This window comes from Gavia stellata, chromosome 15 (genome assembly GCF_030936135.1).
Source record: "Gavia stellata isolate bGavSte3 chromosome 15, bGavSte3.hap2, whole genome shotgun sequence".
NCBI classification, from domain to species: domain Eukaryota; kingdom Metazoa; phylum Chordata; class Aves; order Gaviiformes; family Gaviidae; genus Gavia; species Gavia stellata.
Genome location: NC_082608.1, coordinates 12,804,170 through 12,824,232, shown reverse-complemented (window position 1 = coordinate 12,824,232; position 20,063 = coordinate 12,804,170). Strand labels below are relative to the sequence as shown.

The window sequence follows — 20,063 nt, the reverse complement described above, 5'->3', positions numbered from 1 at the left end:
AGTCTTTGATTTGTTTTTTTTGGGCAGGGGATTGGAGGTATTTTTGTCTTTGCTTGTCATTTAGGGCATCTAGCATAGATACGCCTTTAGAGGATTTTTCAGTATAAATGCAAAAGACACAAATTGGCACAAATAACTTACTACCTTTCTTCCAAGGAGAGTAATTTTGAAGGGAAAAAAGATCTAGACAAAGACATAATAAGTTATTTCAGAGTCTGTCTATAAATGTTCGGTAAATATTTCATCAGTTAAATTGGTCTTTGAGTTAATAAAACCAAGATGCTGGAGCCTTCCACTTAGGTTCAACAAATCTTATGCTTCTGTTTGTAATTGCTTCATTAGTAAAGAAGATAAGTTTCTGTATTAATAAGTTGGTCTGTTTAGATTTGTATGCATTTAAACAGGATGCTCAAGTTAATGATTCTAGTTAAACTGCACTAACTACATTGTCCCTGTGGAGTATGTCCTGTGAGCTATGGTCCCCAACTGGTGAGAGGGAAGACACTGAATCGGTTTTAACATTGTGGCTGTTGACACCCATTTGAACCTGGAGTAGGCAGGAGGGTGGGCCAGAGTGTCTGGTGAGCCGGTATTAGGAAGGGGAGACCCTGGAAGGAGGATGTTTCCAACAGGCGCTTCATGGGTCCACTGAGGGTTGGCTTGCCTACTTTTTGTTTTGTTTTTTTCCTCCAACTGTTCTGGGCAAGCAGCCAAAAAGGAATCCCAATAAGCAATTCATGAGCTAACAAGAACTGAAATGATATTGGTATAATGGGCTATTTCTGTCTCTCTTCCCCTTTCTCCCCTCTCCTCCTCTAATAGGAGATTTTACAACTTGGATGACAAAAAAAAAAAAACCACCCAAAAAAGCTGTACAAGAGGTACCTGAGTCTTTTAATGGCTGCAGCCTACCCTGTTAGAAAGGCTATCAGCCTTGAAAAGTGAGGTTGGTTTTCCTTGCTGGTTTTGTAGCCTAAGTATGGGCACCCGACCAAAAGCAATCAGGATTTGGTGATGTGTGTTGCCTGCCAATAGGCTGAGCTACCAGGACGTGTGTCCTCTCGCTGCTGGAGTTTTTGTCGTGTGCCTGCATCCTGACAGCTGTGTGGAGCGAGTTCTGAGAAACTGTAAGCCTCATTTGCCCTGATGGTGAAGATAATGATACTTGTCAACCCCTATAAAAGCATTTGCATGCTTTAAGTATTTATGATGTGTTGGTATGAATTTACAGGTGCAAAATAAATTAGTTGATGTCAGAGATTAATGCATATTTTCTGCCAGTCAGCATTACTTGGAGATGGCTGTTCTTGTCAACTTGTAAGTTTAATTTTCAAAACAGTTTCAGCTGTTGTATTATTCTGAAAAGTTTTATGTCCAAGACAGTGCTTAAAAATGAAAACAAAGTTTAAAAGCCCCCACACTTAATTCTATATATTTTCTTTTTATGGGTGGATTGAATATATTATACAGTTGTCATTCTTACGGTAATTTTAATAATAATAGATGTGGTGTATTAATTGAGAGTGGTGGAGATATAGTTGGAAGTCAGAATTTAACTTCTCTGAGATTTGTTACTGAAATTCTAATATTTATGTTGAATCTCTGGTATGTGGATTCCAATTTCTAGTATTTTTGAATGGATATGTTTTCTAAATGCTAAACACACTCTATAGCTGTAGATGTAATCCTTCTTTCATTTGGGACAGTATAAAATGAATCAACTCCCAGTTAAAAATCTGTAGAATACTACATTGAAGTCCCCCTCCAAAAGCAGTTGGGACAACTTCACTGTTTTTCTTAACCAGTTTATTTACGAGGATCCTGAAAAGTTTATTGGAGGAAAGAGTTTCCACCATCTGTCTTAGTTCACTTGTATTCTTACCTACAATTAGTAGCCTCTCTAAAAGGAGAAGCAAGAAATAACCTATTACGCTGCATAGGGCCTGTGGCTCTTCCATTTGGATGAAGATTTGGTGTGGCTCATTTGTGCCTTGAGCACACTGGTGCAGTCCGCTTTACAAAGCTCTTATCTGGGACTAACTTTCCATTTCTCCTGCTTAAGTACTATCTGTGCTTTCGTGTAGGCTACTGGTTTGAAACCTTTTCATAGTTGGGCCTCTCAGTGCTGCCTTCTTCAGTCTCCAGGATCCCTTGCTGTTGTTTCTTCCGTCCTTCCTATTGCCTGTTCCTTGTCTTCGCCCTTGCCAGTGTGGCACTTAAGGTGAGCAAAGCGGCGGAGCCTGTCTTGTGATACACTACACACTCAGCTTTGGGTCTGAGCTGGCTATCGTTCCCAGCCGGGGTTCCCTGCTTTAGGCCGCTGGGTTTCCTTGGCCAGAATGTTTGTAGTTGTGTTGCCAGCTGCTGATACACAAATTGATGTTGCTTGGGCCTTGGCTAGTAACTTTTTTAGTTTTGAGCTAGCTAGTGGTGGGGCCAGTGGAAGACTGGTCTTCAAGAAATAGTGTATGGCCTTACCCTGCTGTTCTGCTCCCGGTTTCCTATTCAGATGTCGAAGACCATTTGGGATATTTTTTTTTTTAAGGTACCCACATTTAGACTTTGGGTGGCCTGGCCAGGTGATGGATCTGATATACACATTAGTGACAGCAGAACTTGAAGGTGGAATGACACTGGAGTAACTTTTGGATTTCCACAAGATTTGTTTAACTAAATGTGAGAGGGAGTTGGTGTGTTCTCGACAGGAGGCCCTTGGCTCTAGCAGCTTGCTGACCTTTTGGCCTTGCAGTAGGCTTTGTTTGTTCAGGCTTTTCCCTAGTAAGCAATCTGACTGTTCTGGGTTGTTTCTTTTGGAGTTACTTTTTTTTTTGGGGACATTAATAGAATTTTAGTTGCTTTTATGTTTGATTGTTTTACATGAATGGTGCTTGCGATGTTAAGTTCATCCTGAGATTTGGAACCTGTATCTCAAAATTAAAATGGAAGTGTTACGTAAGCTAAATTTTTTGGAAGTATTTTGGATCATCTTATTCATATGTTATATTGCACATTCACTGACAGGACAGCAGAATTCATAAAGAACACCTTTGCAAGCAGTTTTTAAAATTGATATCAGAACCCTTTTTAAAGCATGAAAAATTAAAAATTTTTTGATCAAAATTTTTTTAAACAGTGTGGCCTGCAAAGCATTCATGAAGATGGTAAATGAAGTTGGATGAAAGGAAGTTGACAGTATGGGTAATTGTGTAACTAAATGAACTAGTGGTAGACTTGTACATTTTACTACTTCCTCTGCTCAATTTCCTGTGTTGATTCAGGGGAAAAAGTTGCCTCCTTTTCTAGCAGGGTAATCCCAAATAGGATGGATGGGGGATTAGACCCCTTGTTGCTGGTCTAGAACAGAAACTGGGAGATAGGGAATTCCATTTGTCTGAGTGTCTTCCCTGCTAATTTGTGTCTCTTGCAGTCAATGAAGTTGGAGAAAATACTTCTGATTTTCTGGGAAGTATCTAAGCAAAAAATTTTGGATGTTACATTTAAAAAAAGAATAGTGAACTTGATTTGCATATGCACTCATTTTCATGTAATTTCTGTTTCCTCTATGTAAATGTGGCCATTTTTAGAGCAACTCATGGAGGTGTCTGCTTGATTCTCTGTGGAAGTTCAAATAGTTCAAACTAATAGCAGTTCCTTAACTATAGCATTAACTCCTTAAAAAGCGAGAACATACACAATGTGGTGAGCTTTTTCAGTAGCGTTTTACAGCTTTCAACAGGATGGTGTTCAGTGTGGAGCTGGTTTTTATACTATTTATTAGTTCTATTTATAGTGTTTAATAGTATATGAACAACATTGTTTTGGTCTTGATTACATAAAGGAAGGAATAAAATTTCTTTTTGTGGCATGCTAACTTGTTTGTTACTTTTTACATTTGATTTCTGTGAATATTTTCTGCAAAATGAAGTACAAGCTTAAGGTTTATATTTTGGACTGATAACATGCTGTTCTTATATCACTAGAATGGAACACTGATTTTTTTTCTAATATGGCAAGAGTTAGGTTGGCATAAAGTTCATATAGTTACAATATGGAGCCCCCACTTTTAGTACATGCATCAAGAGCAGCGGGGGAACCGTGGCATTGGGGAAGGGAGGGGAGAGCGTTATCAGCTTCACTTTTTCAGGAAAAGATGCAAAAGAAAGAATGTTTATTTTGTACATAGCATGTTGGAGAACTCATTATAGAAAGTGTAAGACATGTAGCATTACCCACATGCCTAGTGTTGAGAAGCGTTGAGAACTGTAGCTTTCCTCTCTAAATATCTCTAGACGCTGAAGTTATCATAAAATCGTATCATAGAATGGTTTGGGTTGGAAGGGACCTTGATGATCATCTAGTTCCAACCCCCCTGCCATGGGCAGGGACACCTTCTATTACACCAGGTTGCTCAAAGCCCCATCCAACCTGTCCTTAAACACTTCCAGGGTTGGGGCATCCACAGCTTCTCCGGGCAATCTGTTCCAGTACCTCACCACCCTCATAGTGAAGAATTTCTTCCTAATATCTAATCTAAACCTACCCTCTTTCAGCTTAAAGCCATTACCCCTTGTGCTATCACTACATGCCCCTGTAGAATGTCCCTCTCCAGCTTTCTTGTAGGCCCCCCCTTCAGGTACTGGAAGGCTGCTATAACGTCTCCCCGGAGCCTTCTGTTCTCCAGGCTGAACGACCCCAACTATCTCAGCCTGTCTTCATAGGAGAGGTGCTCCAGCCCTCCGATCATCTTCATGGCCCTCCTCTGGACTTGCTCCAACAGGTCCATGTTCTTCTTACATAAGCTTATATAAGCTGTCCTCTTTAAGCTTTTGTGTTGATGTTATTACAAGGGAATATTGAAATTGAAGAATTGAGTAAGTACCTGCAGGTTTGACTATGAAATTGTCTAGAAGTAAAGCACGATGATTTATCATGTTTGTTTATAGCTGTAGAAAATATGGAAACACCATTTTTTCTATTAATTGCATTTATTTTCTTTTAGGATGGAGCAGTTTTATGTATTGGTTAAATACCAGTCCATTTCAAATGATCAGTTCAGTGTCTTAGCTTGATCCTGAAAGGCTCAGTGTGTAATCAGAACCACTGAATTGTAGTACATCTCTAATATGCTTGTCTAATTCAGTGCTCTGTAGCTTGAAAACCCCTTCTTCTTAGCTTTTTCTACTTTAGGTGCTAATTAACATTTAGATGTCTCATGATCATTTCTTAAGTTACTCTGCAATGTGAAATTCATGTCTACTTAAGTAAATTGGTGATTATTTTCCCTATACAATGCATATAAATTAACCAACTCTTTTGTTCTGTCTACATTTATATGCAATCAAGAAAATCAATTTAATCATGCTTTCCACTGTAAGGCACCATAGCTTGTAATTCAAGGAGAAAAATATTTTCAGCTATGCATATGTCAAGACCTCCTAGAAAATTCTGTTTTTAATGGATTTGTTGCATTTTGACACATTTAATGTGAATATTGAGAGAAGTATAAAGTAGTTAGAAAAGAAAGTAATGAGCTTGAACTACTTTAATAAGGGATGCTGAAATTCATATGGGAATTTCTGCTGTGTTTTATCTGTTTATCATATTTTTAAAAGTGGGAATACAAAAGAATATTTGCTCTAGATCTCGGAAGCAGAACCATCTGCAGCAACGACTTCCTGAAAAACTTGTGCATCTGTTGTTTTAGTGGGTGTGAGACTATCCGGCTCTACATGTTGTGTTTTTCTTGCAGTGTCTTGCCTGCTTCTTTATCTGTGGGATTCTTGTATCACACATATGTGTCAAAACACATTATGTGAATTAATTGATATCTTGTTTCTTCAGACAGGTGGAAATAAGAAATTTTGACTGAAGATAAAATTATTATTCCCCAACCATTTTGACAATATTAATACAGGCTTCATATCTCAAATATAATAGCTAAAGGAACATTCTGTTGAATTAAAGGGCTCCTTTCTATTATATGTGGATTATCCTTTTAAGTGCTCAGGGGAAAAACCCTATTATGAATTACTGTTTGGTATTAGCCTTGTAGGTTGCAATTGCTGCAGTAAGGACAAGAATGTCCTTATTTGATTAAATCAAGTTATGTATGTGTAGGAGATGGAGAGAGTGTGGCCTAAAGGGTGACTAATAGCTAGGACTAGATGAACTGATTGAACAAATTGTATTTCTCTACATTATACTTTCCTTCTGACAATGTCCTGAAGTTGTTAATCAGTGTCTTTTGTGGTCTCAAGAAACAGAATGTTTCTGTCAAAGCAAGGAACACTGCAGAAAGTTACTTGTTCAGGACACTAGTATGGGGTTTCCCATCCTAACCTAGCCAGTGGGACAAGAGGTAATTAGGTCAATGCAGTTCTGACTCGGGCACAGAAGAAAGGAAGATGATTGAGGTGAGATTAATTAACAAGCTATAAATTCATAGTGCATAAAAAAAATCTCTTGTCACACACACGTGTGTATAAATATATGTATGTGTTTATATAAAATGTATCTAAAGGTATGTAAATGAGCTTCTAGGATAACTGTGACCATTGTATGGATATATGACTCCAACCTGTAAACATGATCATGAGATGCCAAGCCCTGTCCAGTTAAGAGCTGTGTTTGGCTAAGGGTAAGGGCTTAAAAATCTTCATGCCCTTTTCCAGAAGCTCCAGTTCCTCCAGCCTGGCCTTGAACGTCTCCTGCTGCAAACTGACCCTTTATCACTGCTCAGGCTCTGTTCACCATCCTACAAATGCCTTCAAGAAAGTACTCTTGGCTCTCCAGCTGCACCAGAGTTTGGTAGTAGGAGCAGGGCAGTATTAGAAGCTGTATTTCTTCCCTACTTTCATGTCTGGTGAGAATGTTATTTAGGCCAATCTGTTAGGCAATTCTGCCTCATATAATACCTTGCATATGATAGATGCTGTTCATCATCTGAAATGGGATGTGTATGTTGTATTTTTAAGCTAATCTCAGTTAGGATATAGACAGATTTGTCTGCTGTTGTGCTGAAAAAAAAATTAAGGACCTGTATCTGTTGATTTAGTAAATTATTAAAATGAACGGAGGTCTCGGATTTCTGCAATAAATTATGGTGCATGAAAAAAGGTTTCATTGACTTAATTCTTAAATTATTTAAAAAGGATGATGTTAGAAAATGTGATCAACTCCCCCTGAGCTCTGCATTAATAGCCTTCCACTGTTCTTCGCTATATAAGGGTTGCGCTGGGGATTAACTATAGTCTTAAGTTTGACAGTCTAGGTTGGGAGAATTAATAAGAAAATGTTCAGCAGTGTTGAGTTTGATAACAGCATGACACCAACTTGTAACTGCCTTTTAAACTGTCAGTGCAACTCTCCCTTCCTTTTGGTCTTGCGTATTGTTGACAAAGTATGCCTAGAGAAGTATACCAGGACACTGCAGGAGTTAAAATCTTAAACCTCCTCATTGTTCTATAACATTTTAAACTCTTTTTTTCCCTTCACAGGAAATGACCTAGAGGCCTTACAAATACATTTGTGCATTTTTGTTCTGAGTCTACAATTGAGGGCAAATGCAGTCTGGAAGCACCACTTCTTAATGTTACAACGGAAACAACTACCTCAACAAACAAGGAAAGGGGAAGAAGGCTTGCAATAACAAACACTCTAATTTTTAATAGCTTATATTTGCAAAGTCTTCTGTAAACATAGTCCAGATTTTTTTTTTCCCTCCAGTATTAAGAAGAGACACTACAAGTAAACTAATTTGGCAGACTGGATCTGTCAAGACTTTTGATCTGCTGACGTAAGGTTTTGCTTTTTCAAGGAAGGAGCCTCTGCACTGCTTTTATAATCGCTGTTGATCGGTGGTTTGCTCCACTTTTCCTGATATTAGTAATGGGAAAATTGTATTAAGGTATTGCTTCTAAAACTATTATTTGCATTGACAAAAATAACTTCGGTAGACTTAACAGCAAGTGACAATAATATGCTCATGAAGAAATCGTAGGCGATAACTTCTCTGCTCTAGCGTTGCTTTTCTTCGTGCAGAGTGGAATAGCCAAACTGGAGACAGAACGCTATTAAGATACTTCAGCTTGCTTTTTGAGTACAGTTTATAACTGCAGCAGGGCTGCACTGAACACTGAAAATACGAAGTCAGCGAATCTGCTGCCTTTCTCACTGCTGATACAGATTATACAGACGCTTGCCTTTTTGAAATGCCTTTTGTGAAACCTATGTACACAGTCCTCCACTGTTACTGTACATAATTATATATTTGAAGAAGGAATTTGACAAGTGATTGTTAATTCAAGAAATCTTTGGACAAGCACTCACTTATGTATTGCTGTAGTGCACAAGAAAGCAAAATGGACTATAAGCGGCGCTTTTTGCTTGGCGGGTCCAAGCAAAAAGTGCAGCAACACCAGCAGTATCAAATGCCTGAGCTAGGCAGGACCCTGAGCGCACCGCTGGCATCTACAACCCCAGCATCCCCTTTGGTCTCCTCAGCTGCTGCGGGCAGCTGCAACCACCCTGTGTCCCACACTACTCCGATCGCAGACATCCAGCAGGGAATCTCCAAATATCTGGATGCACTCAACGTGTTTTGCCGTACAAGCACTTTCCTTACAGACCTTTTCAGCAGTGTATTTAGGAACTCGCACTATTCTAAGGCAGCTATGCAACTGAAAGACGTGCAGGAACATGTCATGGAAGCGGCAAGTCGACTCACAGCAGCAATAAAACCAGAAATAGCAAAAATGCTGATGGAACTGAGTGCAGGAGCTGCAAACTTTAAAGATCAAAAAGAGTTCAGCCTACAAGACATTGAGGTGAGTTACCTTGGGGGATACTGTTTTGCATGTGAATTTGTATCATTCCTTCTTAATTGGGCTTCTCTTCCACATCACTTCTACACCAAAAGTTCTCTCTGCTTTGCTTTGTACTTGTGGGCAATACTGGTAAAAAGAGAAACTCTTCTGTTCTTATGTTTTCTTCTTGAAAGCATTGAGTCATTTGCAGTGCCTGACTTCCAACTATGTTGAATTAGGTATTTAGTAGATATTTCTGTATAAGAACTTGTACTCTATTTAAAGATGTCATGAAATAAGAAAGATGAGTTATGATTAAATTGTACTACCTATAGAATTCTATATGGTGATCTTCTATATGATTTAAACTTATAACCAGCAATCCAACAACCTCTTTCTTTGGGGAAACCATGCTTAGTTTAAAAATAATGCAAAACAAAAACCCCAACACCTTGACCCTGTAAACCAACTAAATAAAAATATTAAACAATTTTCTGGTTTATGTTAGCTAATATTTCTAACAATATTAAGCCATCGTACTCTAAATTAACCTATACTTTCCTTAGTATCAGCTATTCTGAGGGGAAACCTGAACACTTGGGAGTGGCGTATTGTCATCAGTGTTTGTGTAAAACTGCCTGTTAGTTGACTAATGATCGGAATTTGTGTAAAATAATGTTTTGCCACTCTTCAAAACATTTTTGTCTTTTTGAGCTGTTGTGCTTAAAAGGAAAATATCATGCTAGCATGAGAGATTTGTGCTGTAAACATTTGTTAGGACTTTGCTGTAATTTCCATATGCTGGCAGTGAGTGCCCAACAGTCAGAATTCAGAGGTTCTGAAGTTAAGAGAGAATCCCCAACTCTCATCATGCCTGGCTGGGTATTTGTGGGTATTTCTCCTGTAGTAAATGTCTTAATTATGTAACAGGCAGTGTTAAGTGATAGTCATATATGAATCCCTGGTGTTACAGGTAGTTTCTCATGTTTTGACATATTCCTTTACTTTACAGCAGTCTTTGCAAAGTTATTCCTACAGAATTCCATCCTGAGTAGAAAACTTACTTTTGAGTTCTCTTATTTTTGATTTAGATTTCAGGTAACTTTGTAACGGTGAATGTTACACACACATGCTTATCAAGCATTATCTGCTTTCTATAACTGCACAACTTGTGGATGAAGTAGCTAAGTAGAATGCTATTTGTAGTACATAATTGTAGTGGGAAATATGACTAACAGTTTTCAGTGTTGTATACTTAGACAATCTTCCTTCATTCTATACTATATATTTGTTATAAATGTCTTCTGTAGTCTGGTATTTTTAAAAACAATTTAATAACATCACTATGTTTAGCTAAGGCTGTAGGAAAAATATTTTTTTTAAATTTAAAAATAGTGTGAGTTTATGTAATTAAAGACCTTGATAATACCTGTGCTGAAAGCCTTTTTTTACTTAAAAAAGCCAGAAACATATGAAGCACTACCTGTCTTCTAGGGTTTTTTTTGTGGACTTCGAAATTGTCTTGCAAAGTGTTGGCAACTATCTGTATACTGCTTTTATAACCTAGTCAAGCAATTCTAGGTGCCAATTCTTACCCTGCCCTACACACTGTGTGGGGAGAGTGCTTCTTCAGCAGTGAGTGGGGCTCACAAGCAAAAACAAAGCATTTTTTCAATAAGTTTGCTACATGTCCTGCCAGCTTAAAGCAAAGGTAGAGAAACTTGCTTTGGCCCTTGTTTTACTTGTATAGACCTAACCCTTGTTCCTGAGCTCCATGTGCACCTGTAGTGCTCTTTTTGCTAGGCAGGAACAAATGTGAAGAGAATGCAGGCAAAACAGCTGGATTGCTTGGTTTTCCTTTTAGGCATGTCTTGTGGAAACTGACCACTTGTCATTGTACTTTTCTTATACCTTTTCTTAATTAGAATGGCATCTTGCACATCTCTTTAAAAAAAAAGTCAATATGCAAGATTTATGGGAACTTTTGTGTAATGAGACACAAGTCTTTTGCTTAAGAACCAGCAAAATTTAAGGATTTGACACTGACTCACATGGTGGTTTTGTAAGTCAGCTAGGGAGCATGGTTTAGATTACTTAAGTATATGGGCAAGCTAGTTGGATGATTGTGCCCAGGAAACAGTTACCAGTTGCTCACTGTCAAAACGGACCTTGACAGAGGTCAGTATAGAGAATATATTTTAAGTTTGTAGGTGACTTGAAAGTACGTGATCTAAGTATGCTGGAAGACCTGCTGAATTAAAAATAATCCTGAAGTGAACAAGTAAGTTTTCCAGCTGGGATGGAATTCAGAGTGGAAAACTGAATGTTACAATATTTAAATAGAAATTTTCAGCCTCACAAGTGGAGCCCACTGGGCAGCAGTTCTGAAGAACAGTTCTAGGGCTCCTGGTAGTTGTATGTTGAGTAGGAGTCAGTGTTGTGTGGTTGGAAATAATGAATCAATGTTGTTGCTATTGTGCAAAGAGGCAGTTGTCACGTATTTAAGACAACTATAACCTGCAAGAACCATGAAATAAGCATTCAGCTCTCTTTGCTTTGGTTATTATGGCCTTAAACATAACAGTGCACCCAAGCACCACTGCTGTTGCACTTAGAGAAATAGTGAGCAACTGGAGAGACACCAGAGGAGAGTAGCAAGAGTAATCGGACATCCAGGAAATAGGACTTCAGAGGACAAAGTGAGAAGACTGACTCAAGAGAAGACTAAAAAGGAAAATCAGAATTTTTCAGGTACGTAAGAAGGTGCCAGAAGACGTGGCAGTGTTCTGTTCTTCATGGCCACGTAAGGTGGAGCAAGAAGTAACGAACTTGAATTTCAGAAGAGAAGATTAATATTAGATGTTGTGGAAATACTTTGTAATGTTAGCGAAGCACTGACGTGGATTGCTACAAAGGGTAGGGAGTCTCCATCACGAAGAACTTACAGAACAGGTTAAACCTGCATCTAGCAAAACTGACCCAGGTGAAATTGCTCCTTGCTTGGGACAGCTTGGGACAGCCCTTTTGAGAGCCTATCCTTCTCTGCTTTTCTGTGATTTGAAGACTAAGCTATTTATGCTGAAATTCTAATATAAAAAAAAAAGTGTGGTTTGTTTTTTCCCTGATCTATAGAAAAGTTAACATTTCATAAAACTACCAGCAGGATTAAAAAACTCGCAGTGGAAGCAGAAAAATATAAAGGGCTTGCCTGACTTCATCAGAGTTCACCGACCAGGGAAAATGAGGGGAAAAGAGTGTGAGAGGCAGTGTAATTTTTAAATTGGAAAATACAAGGGGGAAAATACAGTAATATCTGAAGTTGCTTTTGCAGCTTCTCTAGTACACGACTGAAAGAACTTACAAGTCCATCTGAGAAAGAATTGAGAGGTGGTCATATGTCTGAGTGGCAGCTCAGCAATATTCTGTGAAGAGGTACTCCAGAGCCTCTTATTTGAGGGATGGAGTCTGGTATTATGGAAGCAGCAGGAGGTGAGTTGTAATTCATGGTGAATTCATGAACCCCAAATGCATGAGAAGGACATGACAATGAGGCTTTTTCTATGCATGAGCCCAGCTAAGGAAAACATACTTTTCCTAAGCCTTGCTCAACAAAGGCTGTGTGTTTTGAGGAAGAATGAGAAATATAAGCAGAGCAGGTTTGGCTTTAGAAATTTAGGAGAGTGCTATGGCTTTTCCAAGATGCCACACATTTTTATCTAGTGTAGTGGGCTCTAGCCCCAGGGAAGGCAATATCAAGAAAACTTCAAGTTCCAATAAACATACATTGACTTGGATTTGGACTAAAAAAGGTTGTGCGACCTGGACTGTTGCAGCAGTGGCTGAGGTTTTTAATTTATTTATTGTTTTTTAGCAGAACAGAGCTTGCTAGTTGAGAGCTGTCGGTCAAGATGTGTAAGAAGGTTACTTCTCTTGATGAAAGTGTTGGTGACAGATGGAGTTTCCCAGGGTTTCTTAATTTCAGAAATGCAAATGCTGATTTTTATTTTCTGCCTTTCCTTTTCCTCTTTCAAAAAACTTTGAATTCTCAGGTGTTTTGTGCCTGTAAGGGTGAGGAACAGCTTGGAAATCAGGGAAACGAGAGTGTGGTTTATGTTAAGTTTTCCAGATCTGTTTTTTAAAGTTTTGTAAGCTGGAAGAATGCAGTAAAACTGTACTTCTGTTAATAAAAGTGTTAAAGGAAATCCTGTGGGGTGAAAAAAAAAAACCTGGAAAAAAGTTTGTATACTTCCTCATCTTTTGTGACGCTTTGCAGCAGCCTCAGTACTGCAAAATACAAAGAATGAATCTTGTTTTAGTTAAATGGAGCTTGTGAATTGTCTTAAAAGTGGTAGTAATGACAGAGATGTACATGTTGCCTTCCTAAACAAAAGGGAAGCATGTGTGGGCACAGGATATTTAATTGGTTGCTCTGTTTTGTATTAAATGGAGATAATTTTTGGCTTTTATATGTATAAAATAAGATTTTTGAACAAGAAGCTTGTAGGACAAAAATGTCTGAGTAAATCTAAAATGTAGGCTTTCCTTAGCAAACATTGTAAAGCCCAATTTAAATACTTTTAAAAATTATTATATTTCCTGTGATTTGTAGGGATTGGCTTCAGACTTTTCTGAGTTGAGGAACTGTTAGTAGCAAAAAGCTGCTTCAAATCAGTAGAAAATGCTACGGCTTGCTGGAATGACATTGTACTCTTGTCTTGGTCTGTAATATCATGGTCTGCTCTCAGATCTGCTAGCATTGTCTCAACAAGTATTTTGTATTACACTTTAATTGCTGCTTTTTATTTCTAAAATGCTTATTAACACTTAACGATAATTCAGCAAAAAAGCATTTAACGTTTTAGTAGCTGTCAATATCAGATTATCACTACTGGGCTTTTAGGTTGGCTGTTAGCAGAAATGAGCCTGTTAAGTTGTCTGTGTTTCCTAATACTGTAGATGTAAAGGTGCAACTTCTGCTGGAATCTAGTTTATCTTGTGGGTAGCTCTTTTTCAATGAGCAGGATCATGTCTTCCCTTGGAGGTGTTTTGGTCATGAGATCACTCTTCTGAACTGCAGGGCATTGCTACATAGTAAAAATGAATAACATTCTGCCCACTTTCAGTAATATGTGGGAAAGGGGGTTATCTCATAACCTGGTACACCAGTTTGAGTCATACCTCATTGTTAACTTCATTATCTTGCTATTTTAATCTGGTCTCTTCGGTGGGTAGACAGGTTGTGCACAGGGCTTATCGTTACCAAAGCCATCAAGAACTCTAAGGGAAATGAGGGTAGTAGGAAACCACTGAGTGTGTTGTGGTGTTTTGGTTTTTTGGAGGGTTTTGTTTGTTGAGGGAAATAGCCAAAAAAAAAAAAGGGGGGGGGGTGGGGGTGGGGAGAATTATTCCACTACATAAAATGGTACTTGGAACTGCAGGTCAGTGTCTGTATCAAGTTTGGAATACTGACACTGGTTATTTGCTAACTTCATTAGTGGTAGTGTTCTGTTTTAAAGAATCCGTTGTATAATATTTGCTTGCCAGGGAATTTGCATGGCATCACTGTTTAGCAATGAAATCTAGTAATTTTACATTTGCACTTTGTCCAGCAAAATATTCCAAAGTTGATTTTTTGCCCCCATTAGGAGGATAATAGGGGACAGAGTAACCTAACACTGCATCTCCACCTGATGCTCCTGTTTGTATGTAACCAGTTTGATTGAACTCATCACCTGTTTCAGAGACAAGGAAGTCTGAAGTGAGACCTCCCCAAAAAGTCCTATTGCTTCCAACTGCCTAAACAGGGAGATAGATTGCTTTAGGCAAGGTTATTCAGCTGCTGAGATTAGATAGCTGTTCTACCTGGTAATGGGTTAGGAAAGTCAAGGTGCTAAAGCTGTATTTCTTGGGACAAAATGTCTGCAAGCTGAAGACCTCATCATATATGCAATATAAATGATTCTAAAAAAATGCTTTAAGAAAACACCTTTACTAAGAAAAACCTACTAGTTGACACCTGTGATCATTCCATTTCATCTTTGATTACTACATAGTCTATAGGTTTTAGTTTGTTCTTATTATGGTCTAAAGCAGGAGAGCCAAACAATTCTGCATGGGAAAGTAGGGAAAACTGAACTCGAGAAAGAGATGGTGGTGTCCCTGACTGTGAAAAAAACCACATCCATATGCTAATATTGTCCTGCAGATTTTGCAACAGAGATTTAGTATATTGCTTTACACACTTCGGTAACTGCTGGCCAACCTTGGCTGTATTTGTTAAACTGGTGGTGGTCATACTTTTTTTTTCCACAGTTAAGACAGGTCCAGCTCTTTGGAAGAAAATCCTCAAGAAGTAAACTTTAAAGCAAAGTGAGTTTGGCATCTGCAGTGAGTGTTTAACAGTGCGAAAATCCTCCACCACTTGGATTTTATTTAAGTAGTTAAAACCATCCTTACCCATTTCTGAGGAAGACTGAAGTAGATTATTTTTCAAACAAAACAGAAATTCAGTAAAGCAGATGTTACTATTTATCATTACTGTTTAACACTGTAAATTATACTAGGAATGTTGTGTGCTGCCACTTAAAAACTAAATCATTTGTTTATTTTGAGCATTATTCCCAGGCAGGGGAAACTTCAACCTCTGTACCTTAAATATTCTTTGAAACTTAATCAGCTTGAAATTCCTAATGAGTTCTAGTTTCTTCTTCCCCTGAGAACTGCATTCTTCGTACATAGCAATACTCAGACCGCCAGTTGTCTTTTCCCGCAGTTTTCTTATAAATCTTTCTAATCTTGTAGCCAGGAAAGTTGGAGTTCTATTCATTTTATCATTTGCTGACTGCATTTTTAATAAGGCAAACTCCACTTCCAGAGGTCAGTCAAAGTACCAAAAATGTTTAATTTTATGCCTTGTACAAAGAAGGGAAGTGATTGAACCAGAATGGAATGTCAAAAGGAGTCCGGATGCAATGGAAAAAAGCATTGCCACCACTGGTTCTTCTGAAGTAGATAGTTAATGCATATAACTGTTTGTGTGACTAGAGTCTTGCCAGTAAGATCATTGTGTCTGAATATTTTTATTCCAGAAGAATGTAGCTGAAAATAAGCCAGATGATTTGTTTGCTCCAAGGCATGATGGCTTTGTACATTATCTGTATATTTTATGAATTATTCCTAAAATGGAATTTGAGTCTTTTTAAATAAATCCAAGTCAAATATACGTTTTAAACCACTTTGTGTGACAAACTCCATAAAAGAAACAAAAGACTTTGAATAGCTGTTAAATACTCGCTACAGTAATTTGGAAAATACTTGCTTCTCTGCTGCGTTCTAATTATGCTTTGTTGTGAGCTTTCGTCGTCGTAGGAGAGCGTGGCCCTGAAGGTGGACGGAGCACTCCTGTTGTGCTGCTTTGCTCTCCAGGTTGTCCTTCTGGATAGTTACACTCCTGTCTGTTCTTCCACATGTGGTGGCTGCACCTACATACTCAGTTTGTGTGACCTGTTTTGTTTTCCTTGTAGTAACTGAGGCATATGTCTGTCTTTGGTCATAATTCTCGTTAGCATTGGTATGAGAGGGGGAGATAAATGGGGTATGGAAATGTGCAGGGGACAGGTGCAGGAGGCAGAGCCCAGCTCCAGCTGGCCAAGGTGGGCACCCCTTCCCTCGCACGATGCTGGTGCTGCCCTCAGCTCAGCAAGTATGAGGAGGGACTGGCAGCCCTTCGCTTCCTCGCCTTTCCTCGGGCTTTCTGAGTGAGTATTACATGACCCATTTCAGTGAAATATTCTGAAGAGAAGATTTGTGCCAGCGTAGGCAGTTCCTGTCAGACAATGCAAGTGACAGGGTTGCAACTTTCTGCATGCATTCTGCAGTCGCTATTATACTCTGAAAATGGCACTGTGTTGCCACTGTATTATGTGGTAAAATGGTTTTCATGTTTAATACTGGTTATTGCTCTGCTTGGAAGATAAACTGCTGGATTAAACTTTTCTGATTTTTGTTATGTTTTAAAATTATTCAATTTTTTTTTGTTTTTAGCATAAATTCAGCTAGGTCTGTGTGTAAGTGGGTTTTCCTGTTGACTTTGTCCTTGTGATAATATGCTACTCCCTTTTTTGTATTGTTTCATGTGCTCAATATTGCGAAGTAACTTAACAAGGTTTTGATTCTTCAGATAACCATAACTTCAGTGCAGAAGTAAAAAGGACATGGGGTCAGTCTGATCTCCCCTTAATTCATAGAAACCAATGCTCACTCACTGTATACCTTATTTTAAGTAAATGGTTCGATATCATGTGTTACTTATGCTGTGAAGTGTTATTTTAATAAAAAAAGATCTGAGTTTAACTTAGTTCCTTACCCCAAACACCGAACCAAAAGGAAGAAGGCAACTTCCGTGAAATCTTCTATTTGCTTGAAACTGGTTTGTTTCTTCTCCCGCAGGTACTTGGGCGATGTTTCTTGACGGTGATGCAGGTCCACTTTCAGTTCCTGTCACAAGCTTTGCAGAAGGTCCAGCCAGTAGCACACTCTTGCTTTGCTGAAGCTGTAGCTCAGGAGAGAAAGAACATTAGTGGGGCTGGAGCCTCAAACTTAAGCCCCACAAATGAGCTAGAAGATGCAATAAGATCATGGAGAGGAGCAGCAGAGGTACGGAGGTCTTGCTGTAGTGACATATTTAGTAAAATGGCAGTTATATTTAGTGAAACCTAAATTCAGCCTGGATGCCCTAATAAAGGAAGGAAATCTCTGATTTCAAAGACATGCTACATTTGAAGGGGGGAACATGGTGCAGTTAGTTTCAGATGCTAAAACATGTTTTACTTATATGGCGATTATATTACCTTTGCCCTGTGTAAAGTTTTCTTTGTGATATGATTGTACATAAGGGGTGCACAAACAGTGGAAACAGCTTTTTGTTATTAGTAATGAATTAACAATGTTCAAATGTGGTTTGGCAGATGAGAGGGAATTAAAAAAAAAAACCCCATACAACAAGTCTTTGCAAAAACAGAATACAGTTTAGATATTTCTGTTAAATTTTGAGCATGGATTCTATTTTATACTTAAAAATCTTTATGGTAACTTTTAATACTTTTGTCTTCATGCTGTTAAGTTTGATGTTGCTTGGTCCATCAATTGTTGGAATGTTAATCGTATTACTTAAATGTACTGCTCTCTGGACTTGTATTTTCACAAACACTTGCCATCTGTGGAATCCTTAGTTTTCCTGCTGAAAAAACATACTTTACAAAGAAAATTAGTTTTAGGAGCTTTTTTGCTTTCCCTCGCACTGTTGAAGTCTGCAGGCTGATAGATCAAAATGGATTCAGACACTGAGTGCATGGTTTCCTTAAATTCAAGTAACTTGGAGTATGTGCTTTTGAAGTCTAATTTGGCAGCCCACACAGGCTTGTTAATCATCTTGACTGGAAATCTTGTCAAGGTTTCCATTTGTCAGCTAACATCTGCCAGGTATATGAAAGCAAACAAGTTTCCTTTCGAACTATGAATGCAGAAGAATTGTTTGTAATTTTTACTCCAGCATAAGTTTATTTCACTGGATAAAATAAGGATTTGGGAGTGCTTTAGGTGTATTACAGATAATTGTAACAGGTCTAATCCTGGTATAGCTTTACTCCTTTTGCATAAAAATAGTTAATTTTATGTTTAATATACTTAGTTCCTTAAAAATGTGTTACAGTTCCTAGAAATGCCCTGCAATTCCTACCAAGTTTGTTTAAAATGTGGTTAAAATTAAAGTTGGGTTTGCAGAATCTGGGACCTTAACTTTCTTTTTTACCTCCTTAATAGCCCACTTCAGCTATTTCTGTTAATAAAACCTGTATTTCAAAATAGAGTTTAGTACAAGTATTACACTAATCAAATCCTTTATGAAACATACATGGGGAGGAGAAAAGAAAAATACAGATCCTCCCTAGTTCCAGAATAACAACAGAAGAAACTTATCAATTTTTATGATTGACTAAAATAACTAATCTGAAGTATTTGTGTGGGGTTTTAGGATAGCATAAGAAAAATCTGTGCTCTGTAAATAAAATATCTCTCTCTCTTATAATTGTCGATAGACTAACAGACAAGTAATTTTGATAGAAGGGAGATTTGAAATACTGAAATCTTTCCAGTTTTTTACTTTGTGGAGTGGAAGGCAATCCATTATTTCCATATAAAATCAGCCTCTTTGGCAGGAGAATACACTGCTGTTTCAGAATAAAGTTTAAGATGATACTTTGTCAGTAGCTCAAAACTTCTTTTCCTTTTTAAGATTTTCATCTGGAAAGTGTTATAATTCTGTATGTGTCGATGAGGTGAGCAATGTGTCTGTCCCTTGGCTGTAGTACCCAATTTGGGTACTACAAAAAGTACCCAAAAAATCCCCAATTTGGACATCCTGCTTTAGACCAAGACTCCTTTCTAGACTGAAAAATAAGCCGTATCTGAGGCCTTAAATGCAGTTGAGAGTAGGTTTCTATTTGTTTTACCCTGCTCGGTAGTGTGATATTTTACAGTTAAAACTAGATATTTGGCTTTTCATATTTCTTTTTCAAAATCTTATTACATAAAGCTATTCTCTTGCTGTGCTAAGTTGATCTTAGTTTTGTGGGGCTCTTCTCAAAGTGCACTTATCAGCCTTAATTTTAAAAAATATATCTTCTTATGCACACAGGAGTGTTTATACACATGATTAAATGTATCTTCTATCTCTGTGGCAAGTAATACCCTTTATGTTGAAGTTGTAAGTCCCTCCTCTGGTAACCACAGTCATCATGTGGCCTGTGTAACAGGATCCTTAGTCCTGAGAGGGAGCTGAAATAGTAACAGCAAACAATGTTGAATTAAGTTGCTAGCCAACATCTATATACCATACAAATTACGTGAGATTTGTACTTTCAAAGTAGCAGTAAAGGTTTAATGAGTTATAATAAATAATCTCTTACAGAACCTTTCCACCAGGTGCTGCTTCTGATTTCCTTTTATAGCGTTTTAAACTCTGTGGGGTTTTTGTTCTTTTTTAAATTTAATTAAGCTTGACCTGGTTTAATGTTGAACCTCTTTACCCTGGATTTTTATTTTATATTACAGGCCACATCTCGACTGCGAGAAAGAGGCTGTGATGGATGTTTGGCGGGAATTGAAGTTCAGCAACTTTTCTGCTCACAGAGTGTGGCAATCCCTGAACATCAGCTCAAAGAGCTAAACATGAAAATTGACAGTGCTTTGCAGGTGAGTTTT

The 20,063-nt window shown here is 38.1% G+C and overlaps 1 protein-coding gene across 1 annotated transcript in view; it reads left to right on the top strand.

The window, feature by feature from the left end:
* The first annotated feature begins 8,202 nt into the window (after nucleotides 1-8,202).
* The window catches only part of GARRE1 (granule associated Rac and RHOG effector 1), a 30,365-nt gene continuing 18,504 nt past the window's right edge, over nucleotides 8,203-20,063 (top strand). The window contains exons 1-3 of the mRNA XM_009810474.2: nucleotides 8,203-8,825; nucleotides 17,253-17,459; nucleotides 19,914-20,054. Coding sequence (XP_009808776.2) covers nucleotides 8,331-8,825; nucleotides 17,253-17,459; nucleotides 19,914-20,054 — 843 coding nt within the window. The 5' untranslated portion in view covers nucleotides 8,203-8,330. The remainder of the gene's footprint in view (nucleotides 8,826-17,252; nucleotides 17,460-19,913; nucleotides 20,055-20,063) is intronic.